General features: G+C 43.0%; 2 protein-coding genes across 3 annotated transcripts in view; both read left to right on the forward strand.

Annotated features, from left to right (window-relative positions):
- The first annotated feature begins 34 nt into the window (after positions 1-34).
- On the forward strand, positions 35-3,954 carry LOC107567572 (tail-anchored protein insertion receptor WRB-like). Its single transcript, XM_016253263.1, has 5 exons — positions 35-252; positions 936-1,101; positions 3,040-3,107; positions 3,220-3,334; positions 3,836-3,954. The coding sequence occupies exons 1-5, from the start codon at positions 163-165 to the stop codon at positions 3,952-3,954; spliced, it is 558 nt and encodes a 185-aa protein (XP_016108749.1). The 5' UTR covers positions 35-162.
- Positions 3,931-16,080, forward strand: part of LOC107567578 (SH3 domain-binding glutamic acid-rich-like protein) — a 28,357-nt gene continuing 16,207 nt past the window's right edge. For both annotated transcript variants that reach the window (XM_016253272.1, XM_016253273.1), the window contains exons 1-3: positions 3,931-4,117; positions 13,305-13,490; positions 14,995-15,075. In XM_016253272.1, coding sequence (XP_016108758.1) covers positions 4,073-4,117; positions 13,305-13,490; positions 14,995-15,075 — 312 coding nt within the window. In that variant the 5' untranslated portion in view covers positions 3,931-4,072. The remainder of the gene's footprint in view (positions 4,118-13,304; positions 13,491-14,994; positions 15,076-16,080) is intronic.

Raw genomic sequence — 16,080 nt, forward strand, 5'->3', positions numbered from 1 at the left:
AAATAAATAAATTGATGTCTTATAAACATCCCATGATATCTGTCGTTGCATATTTTTAGATAATATAAGCATATTATAACATTTAAGGTAAGGAACCAGTTTAAAAAAAACTGCGCTAGTGGGCTTGTATTATTGGGGGAGGACCAGACTGATGAAAAGAAAATGGCTGCCGGGTTTAACTGGTTCTTTGTGCTGAGCTCGGTGTTTCTGGTCAACCTCGTCAAAACATTGCTGCCGTCCATTTCTTCATTTGTAAGTACTGATTCAAAAGAGTAAACACATATATAATTTAAACATACATTAGTCGTAATGTGATGCCATAAATGCTCAGTCACAGCAAACAAAAGCAGCTCTGTTCACCATCTCTAGATTTGGCTAAGTTAAGTCAGACTCATTCATAAACACCACCTAGAGGACAGTTAATAGTGCCAAACAAACGTTTGATGTGGGCTAATAATATTTTACAAACCAATAAAACACACTGCACTTCTTCTATGGTATCAGATGACAGCACCATGTTACTGTGATATATATATATAATGGCACTGAATGAATGATTTCATATAATACACCATTTCACGTACGGGGTACTCCAACATACTTGTACAAACAAACAAAAAAAATAACAATCTGACATAGCTTTACCATAGTGCCAAAAACTTGCTAATATCTGTTGCATATCTAGATTATAGTTATTATAAATTGTAATGAGGACATTCAGAGTATGCTTACTATGGAAAAATTGGAGGAATGTGTGCACTTGTAACCTAGGTTTTATTTAACAAATGTAACGTTTTGCCTTTCTAGGTCTTTGTCTGTAAATCACCCTTTTGGTTCCGTTTTTGGTAATAGTGTAAAAGCTTTGAGTACATTTGATTGCAATTTAAAATGAATGAGCAGATGTACATTAAGATCTTGTGTGTTTGTTCTCATAGCTGTCCAAGATCTTCCAGAAAGATGCTGATCAAGAGATGGAGATGAGGACGGAGATCCAAAACATGAAGATGGAGCTGTCCACCATCAGTATGATGGACGAGTTTGCCAGATATGCTAGACTGGAACGCAAGATCAACAAGATGACCGATCAACTGAAGACTCTTGGTACAAGTTATTTTGTGCTTTTCTTAAAGGGGTACGTGCATTACAAGCATGTGCAGCAAAATGTCGATGAAGTGACAAGCTACAATAGCTGTGTTTCCTTCACACTGTTTTTATGCACATTTCGAAGTATCGCATCAGAATAATGGTAATGGAAACGCCAATTTTTTAGAAAAAAATCCCTTAATTCGCAAAAATGTTTTTACACTTGCTTGAGGTGGTTTTTGACTTGTGCGAAAAAGGGTTAATGTGAATAATGGGAGATGGAAACGCATTTTGCGAATAAATTCCTCCATGCGCATCAAAAGTCATGTGACTTTGCGCTACGGGAAGGCATAACCTAAAGCAGGGATCCTCAAATCTGGCCCACGAGATCCACTTTCCTGTTTAGCTCTAACCCTAATCAAACACACCTGAGCATGCTAATCAATGTCTTCAGGATCATTAGAAAATCACAGGTAGCTGAGTTTGATCAGGGTTGGAGCTAAACTCTGCAGCGCATTGGCCCTCCAGGGCAAGATTTGAGGAACCCTGACCTAAAGCAATGACCGCATTTATTGTGTTTCGTCTGAGGCACAAATAATTTATTATATATATGAAAGTTATTGTATTCAGTGGCTTTAACTTTTCCTAGTGATATTTAGTGGCAGTTTATCAGGAAGTGACGATTTTGTTCTCTTTGACTCGTTGAATGGAAACGATGCTTATGGTGCGTTCAAGTCATGTCGGATAGATCGTATTTACAAGTTGAAGGCACATGAACGCCACCACAAAGTCGTTATTACGAGTGGGAAACTCTAAATTTTCTTTAAGCACAGAGTTTCCGAGTTAGGGGCGTGTCTATGAGAAACATGGCAGAATCGATGGATGCAACATCTGTGGTTGACGGTACATTTTTGTTTAAATTGATAGTTTTGATGAAGTTTTTCAGATTAAAGTGGCTTCTTAAATTACTTTTTAAAAATATTAAAAACGCAAAACACACCTGATGCGAATTCTTTGCTCTTCATTTACTATAAGCAGAGTTAACAGACCCTGTTGTATTTTCTTGTAATTTATTAAAAGAAGGTACACCGCCATCTTGTACCGACTAAAATGACTTGAACGCACCTGACGTCGTAATTACTTGTCAACTCGTAAGTACGAACGTCGCAGGAGGACTTGAATGCAGCATTATTCGCAAATGCTTTGTGATTTTCCAATTTTGCGCATAAGTTAAATTCGCAACTTTGGATGGAAACCCGCTAATGATTGCTTTCTAACCAGCAAAACACAGAAAGAAGCCCACAAAATTGTATAGCAAACGACATGTGTAGTATTGCTGTTGAAATCAAGAAGCAATGGGCAAGTGTTAAGATATTTGCAGTCACCAGCACACCTCACTGGAAGCATATAAACTGCCTTTGTCCACTTTATAGTGGGGCGATAAGAACTGAGAAACCAAAAGGTTTGTCACTTTGCAGTGGAGAATTCAAAGTCTCAGGCCAAGTGTGGAAAATGGCAGGTGGGTTTCAGATAACGGCTTCAGCATTCATGAAATAAGACAAATGGCTTGGCTGCTGTCTGTTGCTGTCCTTCAAGTTATTGGGAATAGCATAGATATAACTTGTATGCTTTCAGAATAGCATAGCTCACCCAAAAATGAAAATTCTGTCATCATTTACTCAACCTCATATCGTTCCAAACTCATAAGACTCTGGTTCATCTTTGAAACACAAATGAAGATACTTTAAACCTGAGAGTTTCTGTCCATCCATTAAAATTGTAAAAAAAATATTCTGTATCAATAATCGAGTGGTTTCAATTCAATCCATTTCACATTTATTTGCATAGCAGGGTTCTCCAGGGCTGGATTTGAAGAAGCCTGTTTAAATGGAAACCATGAGTAGACTGAAATGTTGGTTATATTCATTGCCTGTCTGTCTTTGTTCTTTTTTACAGTCAAATCAAGAACTTCACAGCAGGCAAAAATGAAATGGATTGTAAATATTGTGTTTTACATTCTTCAGGTGGGTGAGGATTCATGTTTTAATTTGTGCTTTGATATGATTCATGTATGCATCAGTTGTTCATTTTCTCTCATGATGGCAATTTATTTAGTTTTTTGCTGTCTGTTGTTAGGCGGCGCTCATGGTCTCGCTCATATTGAAGTATTATGCAGACCCGGTCACAGTGGTGCCTAGTAAATGGATTGCTCCACTGGAGAGACTAGTAGCCTTTCCTTCTGGAATTGCAGGTATGTCCAAGTCACCAGTGGTATTTGATTGCCATTTTGGAAGGATGGTAGGATAAATTGAATTAAAGGGGTCATATGATGCTATTTTAAAGATCATTATTTGGTGTAACAGAATATGTTGACATGCTTTAATGTTCAAAAAATACATTAGTTTCCAAATACTGTACATTACTGTAGGTCCTCTATGCCCCGCCTCTCTCTTTCTCTTCCCAGGCCAGATAGGTCATATTTTAGAAGAGAGCCGGGGACAACATTCTCTGTTGTTTCCTTGGACAACAACTCTGTCCCTGTATATGAGAGTGTGGGAACTTTCCAATTTAAACCTGTAGGAATTTTTCATTTTATCATAATGAATCAGCAATATTAACTAGAGGTTTTGTTTCAACTGGCAGACTGGCCAGTCATCAAAATGTACAAACTTTTAATTTATTTTTTATTTACTCAATTAGGTTACAAATTACACGTTTTAAAAAAATCAGCATCTCTGTCCATATATGCAAGTCACTCCTCTAACTTTAGCAGCTCCTGATGTGGACAGACTGCTGAAATTGCCAATCACTCAGACAGCAGTGGGACAAATGCACCAATCCCACCACATGATGCGCTGGGGACAGAAATAGACACCGAGAGGCTCGAGTCGAGGCTGCATCGCTGTGTGCTTTCCAGCCAAAGTGGGGGGTGGATCACTGTGTCCTTAAACACATTTTCCCTGGTCATTTTATTTTGCACTTCCACAAAATGGTCATTAAAATATTCCTGGCATCCTCATCGGGATCGACGGCGGTAAGAACCTGGATAACAAGTGTGATAGTGTTTCAGTCATTCAACAGGTCACTTTGCTTGATTGTGATTATGCTTTATACAGATTGCGGAACGAACCAAGTGCTAGTTCCAAGCATATTATCAGTAACCAGCGGTGGATGTATTTTAAACTCTTAAAAACTGTTCTAACTCAAGTCAGTTTAAATAATCCTGAGTGACCTAATAACAGTTGCAGCTCCGCCAGTTTCCTTAAATATCTCTGAGATCACATTCCAGACTGCAGCAGCTATTCCTTTAAACATGAAACTGCCAGAACTGATTTCAGTTGCTCATCGGGACGATTGTAGAATGTTTATTTATTGATTTATGTGTTTTTAGTGTGTCTAATCTTTTAACTTTATCGTGAACAACAATGTTGGCTACTTTATTGTTTTGATCATGTTTAACATGTTAGAGTCTTAAAAATTAAGACAACATGTTTTAAGACTCTAGAGAGTATTAAAAATCAAAGTAGGCCTACTTTAGAAATGTACAATCTGTCCCTGAACCATGTAAATTAACCTTCAAGTCCAATGAGTGAGTGTTGTTGCAACCTGCCCTAATACAGGGTTGCAACAAGTCAGGTTCATTTTTGGATTTTCAATTTATTGTGGTCATCATTCAACATAATTGGGGTAGGCCGAGTACAGTTGTATCAATTTTTGCTTTTTGCACACATATTGACTGGATATTGATATTTTTGCACATTTAAAGACTTATCATTCCCTCATGAGGTGTCCTCATCTCTGTACAGACACTATAAATGTCATGTTTAATTCTGATTTTGCAGTAATTATTAATGCACTTGTTATGCTACAGGATAGGGATGAATGGTAGATTTCAAAGCAAAAAATAGTGAAAAAAAGTTTAATTTGTTAAAGCATAATGCATAATGTTTAACACCCATTCCCTTGCAGTGGATACACTTAAAAAAATTCCTAAATAAATAATTAAATAAACAAGGCAACCGATTCACAATAATTTGGGAAGTTAACTCATTTAAAAAATAACTTAAATACTTTAGTTCATCTAATGAGTAACAGGAAGTCTACTGAATTTAAAAATTCTGGTAACACTTTAGTATAAGGACCAATTCTCACTATTAACTAGTAACTTATTAGCATGCATAATATTAACATGTTGGCTGTTACTTATAAAGCACATATTGTGCATGACCATGTTCTACATCCCTAATTCTACCCTAAACTTAAAGGGGTCATATGATGCTGCTAAAAATAACATTATTTTGTGTATTTGGTGTAATGAAATGTGTTTATGTGGTTTAAAGTTAAATCTCACTACAACCGAACCACTCCAGAGTTCGTTTTCAATCGAGCCGAGACCACCTCGTTCAGGCGATCTTGGACCGATTGTTTTGGCGCAGATCCGAGTGCGATTGCCATTTTGTGCAATGCTTATGGGTCCAGTGGAGGGTCATTGGAGAGTGTTGTAACCCTGGCTGGTCAGTCAGGTTTTTTTCTATGTGGTAATTTGATGAGTAAAAGAAACATGTTATTATCGTCTGACATTGTCTCGGGTTACTTGCGTAACCCATGTTCTCTGAGTAGGGAAGGAGATGCTGTGTCGCTATGATGCAATGGGAACGCTCTCTGGGTGTGCCGATTGTCTGAAGCCCGTTTAGAATCACGCCAATTCATTGGCTGATGGCGTGGGTGCCACCTGTATGCTCTTACATCGCCATCCTTATACTGGCGAATGTGCCATCTGCTCCTCAGATTTCTCTGCCGAAAAAGGCCTCTTGTCGGCAGCGCGAGGAGCTTGGCAGCAGACGCAGCGTCTCGTTACCTACTCAGAGAACATAGGTTACGCAAGTAACCCGAGTCGTTCTCTTTCATAGGTCACTCAACACTGCGTCGCTATGACGCAATGGGAACGATATACCAAACACGCCAAGCTAAAGTGCTGCCGTATCTGGCCTGATGAAGAACCAGATAGTACTCCCGGCTGGTTCAAGCGGACAAGATCAAGGAACCAGGAGCCGTGTCAAGATCCAAATTATAGGACCTGATAAGAGTGTGCGGAGAGGACCATCCTGCCGCTACACAAATATCCTCTGGGGGGACTCTCCTAAAAAGAGCTTGAGAGGAAGCCACAGCCCTCGTGGAATGCACCTGAAGGCTGAGAGGTGAAGAAAGACCATGCCAGCGAAATAGCATCTCTAACCCAATGCAAAATTTTGTGCTTCGCTGTAGCAAGCCCCCGGTGGCCAGCAACAAAGCATATTAACAGCTGGGGGAGATTTTCTCTAATGGCTAGAGCGGTCCACGTAGAGCTTCAAAGCTCAGACAGGGCAGGGCATGTGAAGTCTCACATCCCCGCCTGAAGCAAAAGGAGGAGGATGAAAAAAGTTAAGGGTAACCACTTGAGAGCGAAATGATGTGGACAAAACCTTGGGAACATAGCCCGACCTGGGTCATAAGGTTACTTTGACGGATCCTCACGGAAAGGGCTCTGGCACAAGCGACAGTCTCCTGAACATTAGCAGGCAGACTAGAAGTAAAAGCTGGTGGCATTATAGGGGCCATACCCACAGCTTCTGTGGGTTGAGGGTGTCAGATCTTGCCTTGAAGCTGAGATTTAGCAGAACTTTTCTGATCGGAATCTCTCAAGGAGGGCGATCTAGAAGAAAAATCAGCTCAGAGAACCACATCTGAGATGGCCATAACAGGGCTACGAGTAGGAGACGGACCCAGCTCTCCTTCACCCTGCACAGCACCGCCAGAATTCAACTTGACAGGCGGAAACACATAAAGTTTCAGGTCCGGCCACGGGAGCGAACACATCTATGCCCAGAGATGCTGGGGAACTCAGGGAGAACCAAAGCAGGTATTAAGACAACTCCTGCGACGCAAAGAGGTCCATTTCCACCCTGCCGAACAATCCCAAATCTGGGCTACTGTTTGCCGGTTCATCCATCCCCCTGATCTGAACTTCTGTCTTGACAGAAATTCCACTGTGCGGTTCAAGGCCCCCGGGACATGAACCGATCTCCGGGAAAGGAGTCTGCCTTGAACCCAAGACTGCGCGCATGCCTAGGGCTGTCTTGGGTGCGTGACCGTGAACCCCCTTGGCGATTTATATGAGATACCACCGCCATGCTGTCCATCCTGACAATCACGTGACACCCCTGTAGTGAGGGGAGAAAGTGTATCAGTGCCAGAGAGACGGCTCACAGCTCCAGGCTGTTTATGTGCCAAGAGAGGAACTCTCCTGCCCAAACTCCACACGATGGTCTATCCTCGAAGACCACGCCCCAGCCCGTCAGAGAGCCATCCGTCTTAACCATTTGGCGACAGTAACAACGTTCATACGGACCCCTCTCAGAAGAAAGAGGGGGGTCCTACCATATTGAAAGGGTGCGGAAGCAACTGTGCGGCACCTTAAATAAGCGAAATCGAGCGGATCCTTAAATGTTTCATCCACCAAAGGAACGGCCTCATATGAAGCAGTCCCAGGGGCAGCACCGGGGAGGCTGCGGCCATGAGGCTCAAGAGCCTGCGACAAGAGCTCACAGAAACATGATGGCCTACCTTAAAGCGGGCCAAGCACGCGTTGAGGCTGGAAATCCGGGCAGGAGTCAGACGGGCCTGCATCTGAACGAAATCCAAGTGAATCCCCAAGACAACAATCTGTTGTGAGGGGGATGAGAACTCTTTTTGGCATTCATTCTGAGGCCAAGAAGTGCTCACAGAAACATTTTGGCATTCATTCTGAGACCAAAAAGTGCTCACAGAAACATGATGGCCTAGCTTGAAGCGAGCCAAGCATGCTTTGAGGCTGGAAATCCGGGCAGGAGCCAGATGGGAGCCAAGAAAACAGTCAGTTGTGAGGGGGTCAGAGGCAAAGAAACAGAATGTGGTGAAGGAGAACATCCCTGTGGTAACTCACTAATTTCCTGGAGTGGGCTAAAATGAGCCAATTGTCCAGGTAATTGAGTATACGGATGCCCTGGAGCCTCAATGGGGCTAGAGCAGCATCCATGCACTTTGTGAATATCCTTGGTGCCAAGGCCAGGCCAAAGGGAAGAACCTTGTACTGGTAAGCCTTTCCCCCAAAAGGGAACCTGAGGAACTTCCTGTGATGCTGAGCAACCTGAATATGAAAATAGGCATCCTTCAGGTCAACAGTGACAAACCAGTCTCCTGCACAAATTCTGTGACATAATAACCTTCAGCGTCAAATCTTGACCGCTGGAGGAACCTCTTCTATCACTCCCTTGTGAAGGAAGGAAAATAGTTCCCGTTGTAGCACAGAAGCCTCTGAGGCGCTGCTCACTACAGTGAGGTGAACCCCGTTAAAGCTGGGGGAGGAGGTGGAGTTGTGACAGAACTGAAGTGCGTAACCAAACTGAAATGTGCGGAGAACCCAAAGTGATACCCCTGGTAGACGCTTCCATTTGTGAAAGAATTGCGATAGAGGAAGCAGAGTGTTGCAGTCTAGAGGACATACCTGTGTGGGGTGCTGAGATGGTCTGGAGGGGATAACATCATCTACCGCGAAGGAGAGCCTCTGGTGTCCTGATGCAGGATGAGAAAGCCCACAGGGTTGAGGGCCTGGTCTGTGACTGGTACAGGGTCTGCTGGCTTTGGGAGAGAACTGAACGTGTCTCCTATCACATGAGCAGCAGGTGACAAAGAAATAGGCGGTAACTAAGGGGAGAAAGCCTGGTGCGTCTCCCACCCCCCATGTCGAAAGAGAGTGTGACTGAACGATTACTGCACACTGAAATGTGCTGGTTGGCGGATGTGACAGAAACCGAATGAGGAGAGCGTGTTAGAAGTGGGCAGAAATGTATAAACGGTCTGGCCCCCGAAATTTGTGAAGAATAACACAGAAAACAACAAACCAGTCTGTTATAATAAGGAATACACAAAATAATATAGTAAGACACCAATTTGCAATATATAAGCAGCAAAAAGAAGCGGTTTTGGCTGGGATTTTGACACTTTTTTTTGCGTTAGTAAGGCGGGCAGAAAAAGGCTGCTTCCAGGATATGGAGATCTCATGATGCAGATCACTGAAAAAGGGCAGCTTTCTCCATGCAGTCCTCGAATTTGGGGCGCTCAGAAACCGCTTGTCGTGTTTAGATGACTGGGATTCACGGGGCTCGTCGGGCCAATCAAAAGAGAGCTTCTCTGTGGCGCGCGCCAGCACGTCTACTGTCTGCTGGCTTTGCATTAGTAAGACGGGCGGAAAAAGGCTGCTTCCAGGATCTGGAGATCTCATGATGCAGATCACTGAAAAAGGGCAGCTTTCTCCATGCAGTCCTCGAATTTGGGGCGCTCAGAAACCGCTTGTCGTGTTTAGATGACTGGGATTCACGGGGCTCGTCGTGCCAATCAAAAGAGAGCTTCTCTGTGGCGCGCGCCAGCACGTCTACAAGCTCTGAGGAAGGCCGCGCTTCCTGGCCGCTAGACAGGAGAGCGTCGGCTGAAGCAGGCCCGAAATTCTCGGAGTCAGACGCAGCAGTGTACAAAACATCCTCTAGCTCGAAGGAAATCGTTTCGCGTGCCTCCGGGCTATGGCATTCATAATCATGCGAGAATTAAACCGGCGAATCCTCACGCTCCAGCGAGAGAGGGAGAGAAAGGGCGAGGCCCGTCTGGTCGCTCTCCATTGCCTCGAGCTCCACATCCGAACCCCAGGCCACGTATTCATGGAGGGCCTCAGCCACTTCCGGAGCGCGAAGGGGAAAGACGGAAGACTCCTTCTCAAAAACCGTGAGTCTAGTTTTTGCAGGTTTTGAGGCGGATTTTATTTTATTTTTTACATTAGAAGTGCCGTAAACCGCCTTGCGCGCATGCGACAAACACTTGACACACTTACCGTGTGGGTCGTCGCTCGCAATGAAGCGAGAACACGGCGGCTAGCAACGACGAAATTCCATGCACTTCACCGCAAGGAGAACAGTGTTCCACTGTCGCAGTTGCCGAAGTGCAAATGAAGAAAGCTCAACAAAAAACAGTCCAAATATCGAGCCAGAAAAACCGCAACAGAAGGGCTAAAATGGCCGCTTCGTGAAGGCAGAGAAATCTGAGGAGCAGACGGCGCGTTCGCAAGTATAAAGCCCAATTTATACTTCTGCGTCAAACCTATTGCCTAGCCTACGCATAGACACACACCCTACGCCGTAGCCTGACGTGCACCTCGCCGAAAATCTAACAGCGCGTCAATTCTACTCTGACCGCAAGCGCTATGATTGGTCTGCTAGAACCCCTCCCTCCATATGTACTTGAGTTTTGTGTGTGATCATGTGCACTTTAATATATTTTAATGTTACACCTTCTTACATAAAATAAAACAAAGCAAAGAACAAGTGTCTTATCATTTATTATACTACATAGCATTATACATCAGTAGTTGTCCGTGACAAACAATGTTTATCTGCCGTGGTACAAGTCCTTGTGGAGACTGAAAGAATGCCATCTTCTCCTGTTCCGTTGTTGTCTCCTTTTTGTAGTTTTAAATAATGATTTAATGATTTGATATTTATTGTCTGTGACTGGTACAGGGTCTGCTGGCTTTGGGAGAGAACTGAACGTGTCTCCTATCACATGAGCAGCAGGTGACAAAGAAATAGGCGGTAACTAAGGGGAGAAAGCCTGGTGCGTCTCCCACCCCCCATGTCGAAAGAGAGTGTGACTGAACGATTACTGCACACTGAAATGTGCTGGTTGGCGGATGTGACAGAAACCGAATGAGGAGAGCGTGTTAGAAGTGGGCAGAAATGTATAAACGGTCTGGCCCCCGAAATTTGTGAAGAATAACACAGAAAACAACAAACCAGTCTGTTATAATAAGGAATACACAAAATAATATAGTAAGACACCAATTTGCAATATATAAGCAGCAAAAAGAAGCGGTTTTGGCTGGGATTTTGACACTTTTTTTTGCGTTAGTAAGGCGGGCAGAAAAAGGCTGCTTCCAGGATATGGAGATCTCATGATGCAGATCACTGAAAAAGGGCAGCTTTCTCCATGCAGTCCTCGAATTTGGGGCGCTCAGAAACCGCTTGTCGTGTTTAGATGACTGGGATTCACGGGGCTCGTCGTGCCAATCAAAAGAGAGCTTCTCTGTGGCGCGCGCCAGCACGTCTACAAGCTCTGAGGAAGGCCGCGCTTCCTGGCCGCTAGACAGGAGAGCGTCGGCTGAAGCAGGCCCGAAATTCTCGGAGTCAGACGCAGCAGTGTACAAAACATCCTCTAGCTCGAAGGAAATCGTTTCGCGTGCCTCCGGGCTATGGCATTCATAATCATGCGAGAATTAAACCGGCGAATCCTCACGCTCCAGCGAGAGAGGGAGAGAAAGGGCGAGGCCCGTCTGGTCGCTCTCCATTGCCTCGAGCTCCACATCCGAACCCCAGGCCACGTATTCATGGAGGGCCTCAGCCACTTCCGGAGCGCGAAGGGGAAAGACGGAAGACTCCTTCTCAAAAACCGTGAGTCTAGTTTTTGCAGGTTTTGAGGCTGATTTTTTTTTTTTTTTACATTAGAAGTGCCGTAAACCGCCTTGCGCGCATGCGACAAACACTTGACACACTTACCGTGTGGGTCGTCGCTCGCAATGAAGCGAGAACACGGCGGCTAGCAACGACGAAATTCCATGCACTTCACCGCAAGGAGAACAGTGTTCCACTGTCGCAGTTGCCGAAGTGCAAATGAAGAAAGCTCAACAAAAAACAGTCCAAATATCGAGCCAGAAAAACCGCAACAGAAGGGCTAAAATGGCCGCTTCGTGAAGGCAGAGAAATCTGAGGAGCAGACGGCGCTCTGGTCGCTCTCTATTGCCTCGAGCTCCACATCCGAACCCCAGGCCACGTATTCATGGAGGGCCTCAGCCACTTCCGGAGCGCGAAGGGGAAAGACGGAAGACTCCTTCTCAAAAACCGTGAGTCTAGTTTTTGCAGGTTTTGAGGCGGATTTTATTTTATTTTTTACATTAGAAGTGCCGTAAACCGCCTTGCGCGCATGCGACAAACACTTGACACACTTACCGTGTGGGTCGTCGCTCGCAATGAAGCGAGAACACGGCGGCTAGCAACGACGAAATTCCATGCACTTCACCGCAAGGAGAACAGTGTTCCACTGTCGCAGTTGCCGAAGTGCAAATGAAGAAAGCTCAACAAAAAACAGTCCAAATATCGAGCCAGAAAAACCGCAACAGAAGGGCTAAAATGGCCGCTTCGTGAAGGCAGAGAAATCTGAGGAGCAGACGGCGCGTTCGCAAGTATAAAGCCCAATTTATACTTCTGCGTCAAACCTATTGCCTAGCCTACGCATAGACACACACCCTACGCCGTAGCCTGACGTGCACCTCGCCGAAAATCTAACAGCGCGTCAATTCTACTCTGACCGCAAGCGCTATGATTGGTCTGCTAGAACCCCTCCCTCCATATGTACTTGAGTTTTGTGTGTGATCATGTGCACTTTAATATATTTTAATGTTACACCTTCTTACATAAAATAAAACAAAGCAAAGAACAAGTGTCTTATCATTTATTATACTACATAGCATTATACATCAGTAGTTGTCCGTGACAAACAATGTTTATCTGCCGGGGTACAAGTCCTTGTGGAGACTGAAAGAATGCCATCTTCTCCTGTTCCGTTGTTGTCTCCTTTTTGTAGTTTTAAATAATGATTTAATGATTTGATATTTATTGGCCGCCGTCAAGGCTATAATGCTTCTCCGACGAGCCGCTTCTTCTTCGGCTTTTGCCGTGGTACTGCGGGTTACACCAGCAACATGCCCGTGGACACTGCTGACTTGCGGTTTGCATGTGTACTGCACGTCGACGCGGACAACGGCGCAGAAGTATAAATGAAAACTGATGCATAGCCTACGGCATAGGTCTGACTCAGAAGTATAAATCAGCCTTTAGGATGTCGACGTAAGAGCGTCGAGGCGGCGCCCACGCCATCAGCCAATGAATTGGTGTGATTCTATACGGTCTTCAGACAATCGGCACACCCAGAGGGTGTTCCCATTGCATTATAGCGACGCAGCGTTGAGTGAACCTATGAAAGAGAACATTATTTCTAAGATGTCTACTACAGCTAACATATACTTCTAATCTGCAATGAGAAATTTTGAATGTGGAGAAATTTTGAGGATTCATGTCAGTAATCTGTTATTACCAATACCACAGATCAAAAAGAAACAGCAAGATGTTGTCGGGTTTCTTGAGGCACTTAAAATCGATTATGCACAGCTTGACATTGCTTCAAATGAGGACAACCGGATGTGGATGAGGGAAAATGTCCCTGGAGAAAAGAAGCCCACCAATGGAATTCCTCTTCCTCCACAGATTTTCAATGAGGCGATGTATTGTGGGGTAAGAACCTGCTAGAACAGAGGGTCCCATCTAAACGTTAAATAAAAATCATAATGTGAGTCAGGACCGAATGAGTAAAGGTTTTTATATGATGTTTATCCAGGTTAAGAGATGTAAAATACATAAATGTGTCAGCAGTAATATAACATGAAAACATATTCAAAAGAGCTTCTAAAACCGGAAAAAGAATTATCATTTTCAAACCAGGTTCCCTTGGGAAATCCTATGGGGTTTTAAAATAGAGGTTTTAGTGTTATGACTAAAATATCATCTGCAATTAACATTACTTGAAGAGACTTACATATTTAGTTTTACTCTCAAATTGATTCTGTTGTATTTGTTGATTCGTTGTTGTTGTTTTTTTGATGTGTAATTGCAGTTTATGTTTACAAAGATCTTAATTTACTATTTAGTTTACCTAATTTATAAACCAAAAACCCCTACTCTCCCAAGCTGGCCTACAAATTTATGTCGTAACCGAATAGCTGTATTAAAAAGTTTGTAATTTAGTTATTCAAATTTTGTATAGCTGCATCATTTGGGTCTAAAAGGGAGGATTAATTCTATAATAAAAATTCTGTCATCATTTACACCCCTTCCCCCCTAATTTTGCTGAAAACCTGTAATATTTTTTCTTTCTTTCTGTTGAACACAAAAATTGGCCGAATGTAGAGACTCTTTTCCACAAATGTGTAAAAAGGATCAAGTTTAAAAAAAGTTGTGTGCTTCTGTCTTCTGAAACCTTAACTTTGTGTTCAAGATACACACAGGGAACTTATTTGCTTGAAATACACCTAGAACAACAGAATATTGCATTTAGTGAATAATGGCGTGATGTGTAATTGCAGTTTATGTTTACAAAGATCTTAATTTACTATTTAGTTTACCTAATTTATAAACCAAAAACCACTACTCTCCCAAGCTGGCCTACAAATTTATGTTGTAACCGAATAGCTGTATTAAAAAGTTTGTAATTTAGTTATTCAAATTTTGTATAGCTGCATCATTTGGGTCTAAAAGGGAGGATTAATTCTATAATAAAAATTCTGTCATCATTTACACCCCTTCCCCCCTAATTTTGCTGAAAACCTGTAATATTTTTTCTTTCTTTCTGTTGAACACAAAAATTGGCCGAATGTAGAGACTCTTTTCCACAAATGTGTAAAAAGGATCAAGTTTAAAAAAAGTTGTGTGCTTCTGTCTTCTGAAACCTTAACTTTGTGTTCAAGATACACACAGGGAACTTATTTGCTTGAAATACACCTAGAACAACAGAATATTGCATTTAGTGAATAATGGCGAAACATCTAGACCCATTCCCCTCTAAGTTATTGTATGGCGTCATAAGATTTTAAATATAGTACATATAAGTCCACATAGATGTTTTATAGAAAAGCAGCCTGGACACTCTATTTGATAGCTTCTTTTGAATTCCACAGAAATTATGTTGTTGTGTTGCTATGTTAATTGCTTCCTAATGATTGTTTCCTATCCTAAATTGCAGGACTACGAAACATTCTTTGAAGCCAAAGAGGACAACACAGTCTATGAATTTTTGGGTCTGACACCTCCACCAGGATCTAAGGTTGTATTTTATCTTTTTCTTTTTGTGTGTTTCCTTTTCTTGTTTGACATGAAAGTTAGACAACATTTTAGACTGCAGTATCTTAAAGTGACACCAATGTCATAGCATCTGGGCCAAATAACAACTGAGTCAAATGCTGCCATTGGTGTGTGTTTTTTTTCACTTGTTCCCAGCAGGGGCGTAAATTTCATCTAACAGTTGGGGGGGACAATAAACATAACATTTCTCAAGAGCAATTTTTGAAGGGGACACAAATAATCCAGCTAAAATTGTACTTGTAAGGATATGTATACACAGAGGAAAGCCTTTGTAGTCACGTCGTGTCAGCGCTCGTGTCCGTTGTAGACATTACTATCCATCACAGTGTTGCCAAGTCCGCGGTTTTCACGTGGAATTGAGCTACTTTATCACTGTTGCCGCGGGTTGTTTTTCATGTCCGCGAGTTGACGCATCCACAATAACGTGTATTTTAGCCCCCGGAACGCGATTTTTACCGGGGGACCCCCTCAAAACGGTTGGTTAGTTTGGGATAGTTTTGAGTAGCAATTGGGCGGGTTTTGTTGTGAAAACCTGGCGACCCTTTCCGTCAAGCAGGTAACCTTATTATTGCTAACATAGCGCCTCATTGAAAAATAAATTGGCATCATGTATTAAAGAGAAAATAATCACTTCATCCGATGTTTAAGTGAATAAAATAGTCAATTTTATTTACTGGCATTCCACAACTATTGACTTTGTTCTCTCTCACCGGACTCGTGTGTGTAGGTGATGTAAAAGAGGAAAGCAGGCATTTGGACCAAAGCACTGTGAGGCAAGAGAGGGGGAGACTCAAAATGTTTCTAAACTTAAAACGCAATTTTGCCCCGTTTGTGTTGTTTTACTACTTACACAACTATTTACTTCCATTGTTATTTACAATACACAGCGTGGTTTTTAATCATAATTTTAGGGGGGGACAACCCTCAGATGGGGGGGGGGGGGGGGGGTGGGGGGGACTTCCCCCCC

The sequence above is a fragment of the Sinocyclocheilus grahami genome, unplaced genomic scaffold, assembly GCF_001515645.1.
Source record: "Sinocyclocheilus grahami isolate Dianchi unplaced genomic scaffold, SAMN03320097.WGS_v1.1 scaffold1170.1, whole genome shotgun sequence".
Classification (NCBI taxonomy): domain Eukaryota; kingdom Metazoa; phylum Chordata; class Actinopteri; order Cypriniformes; family Cyprinidae; genus Sinocyclocheilus; species Sinocyclocheilus grahami.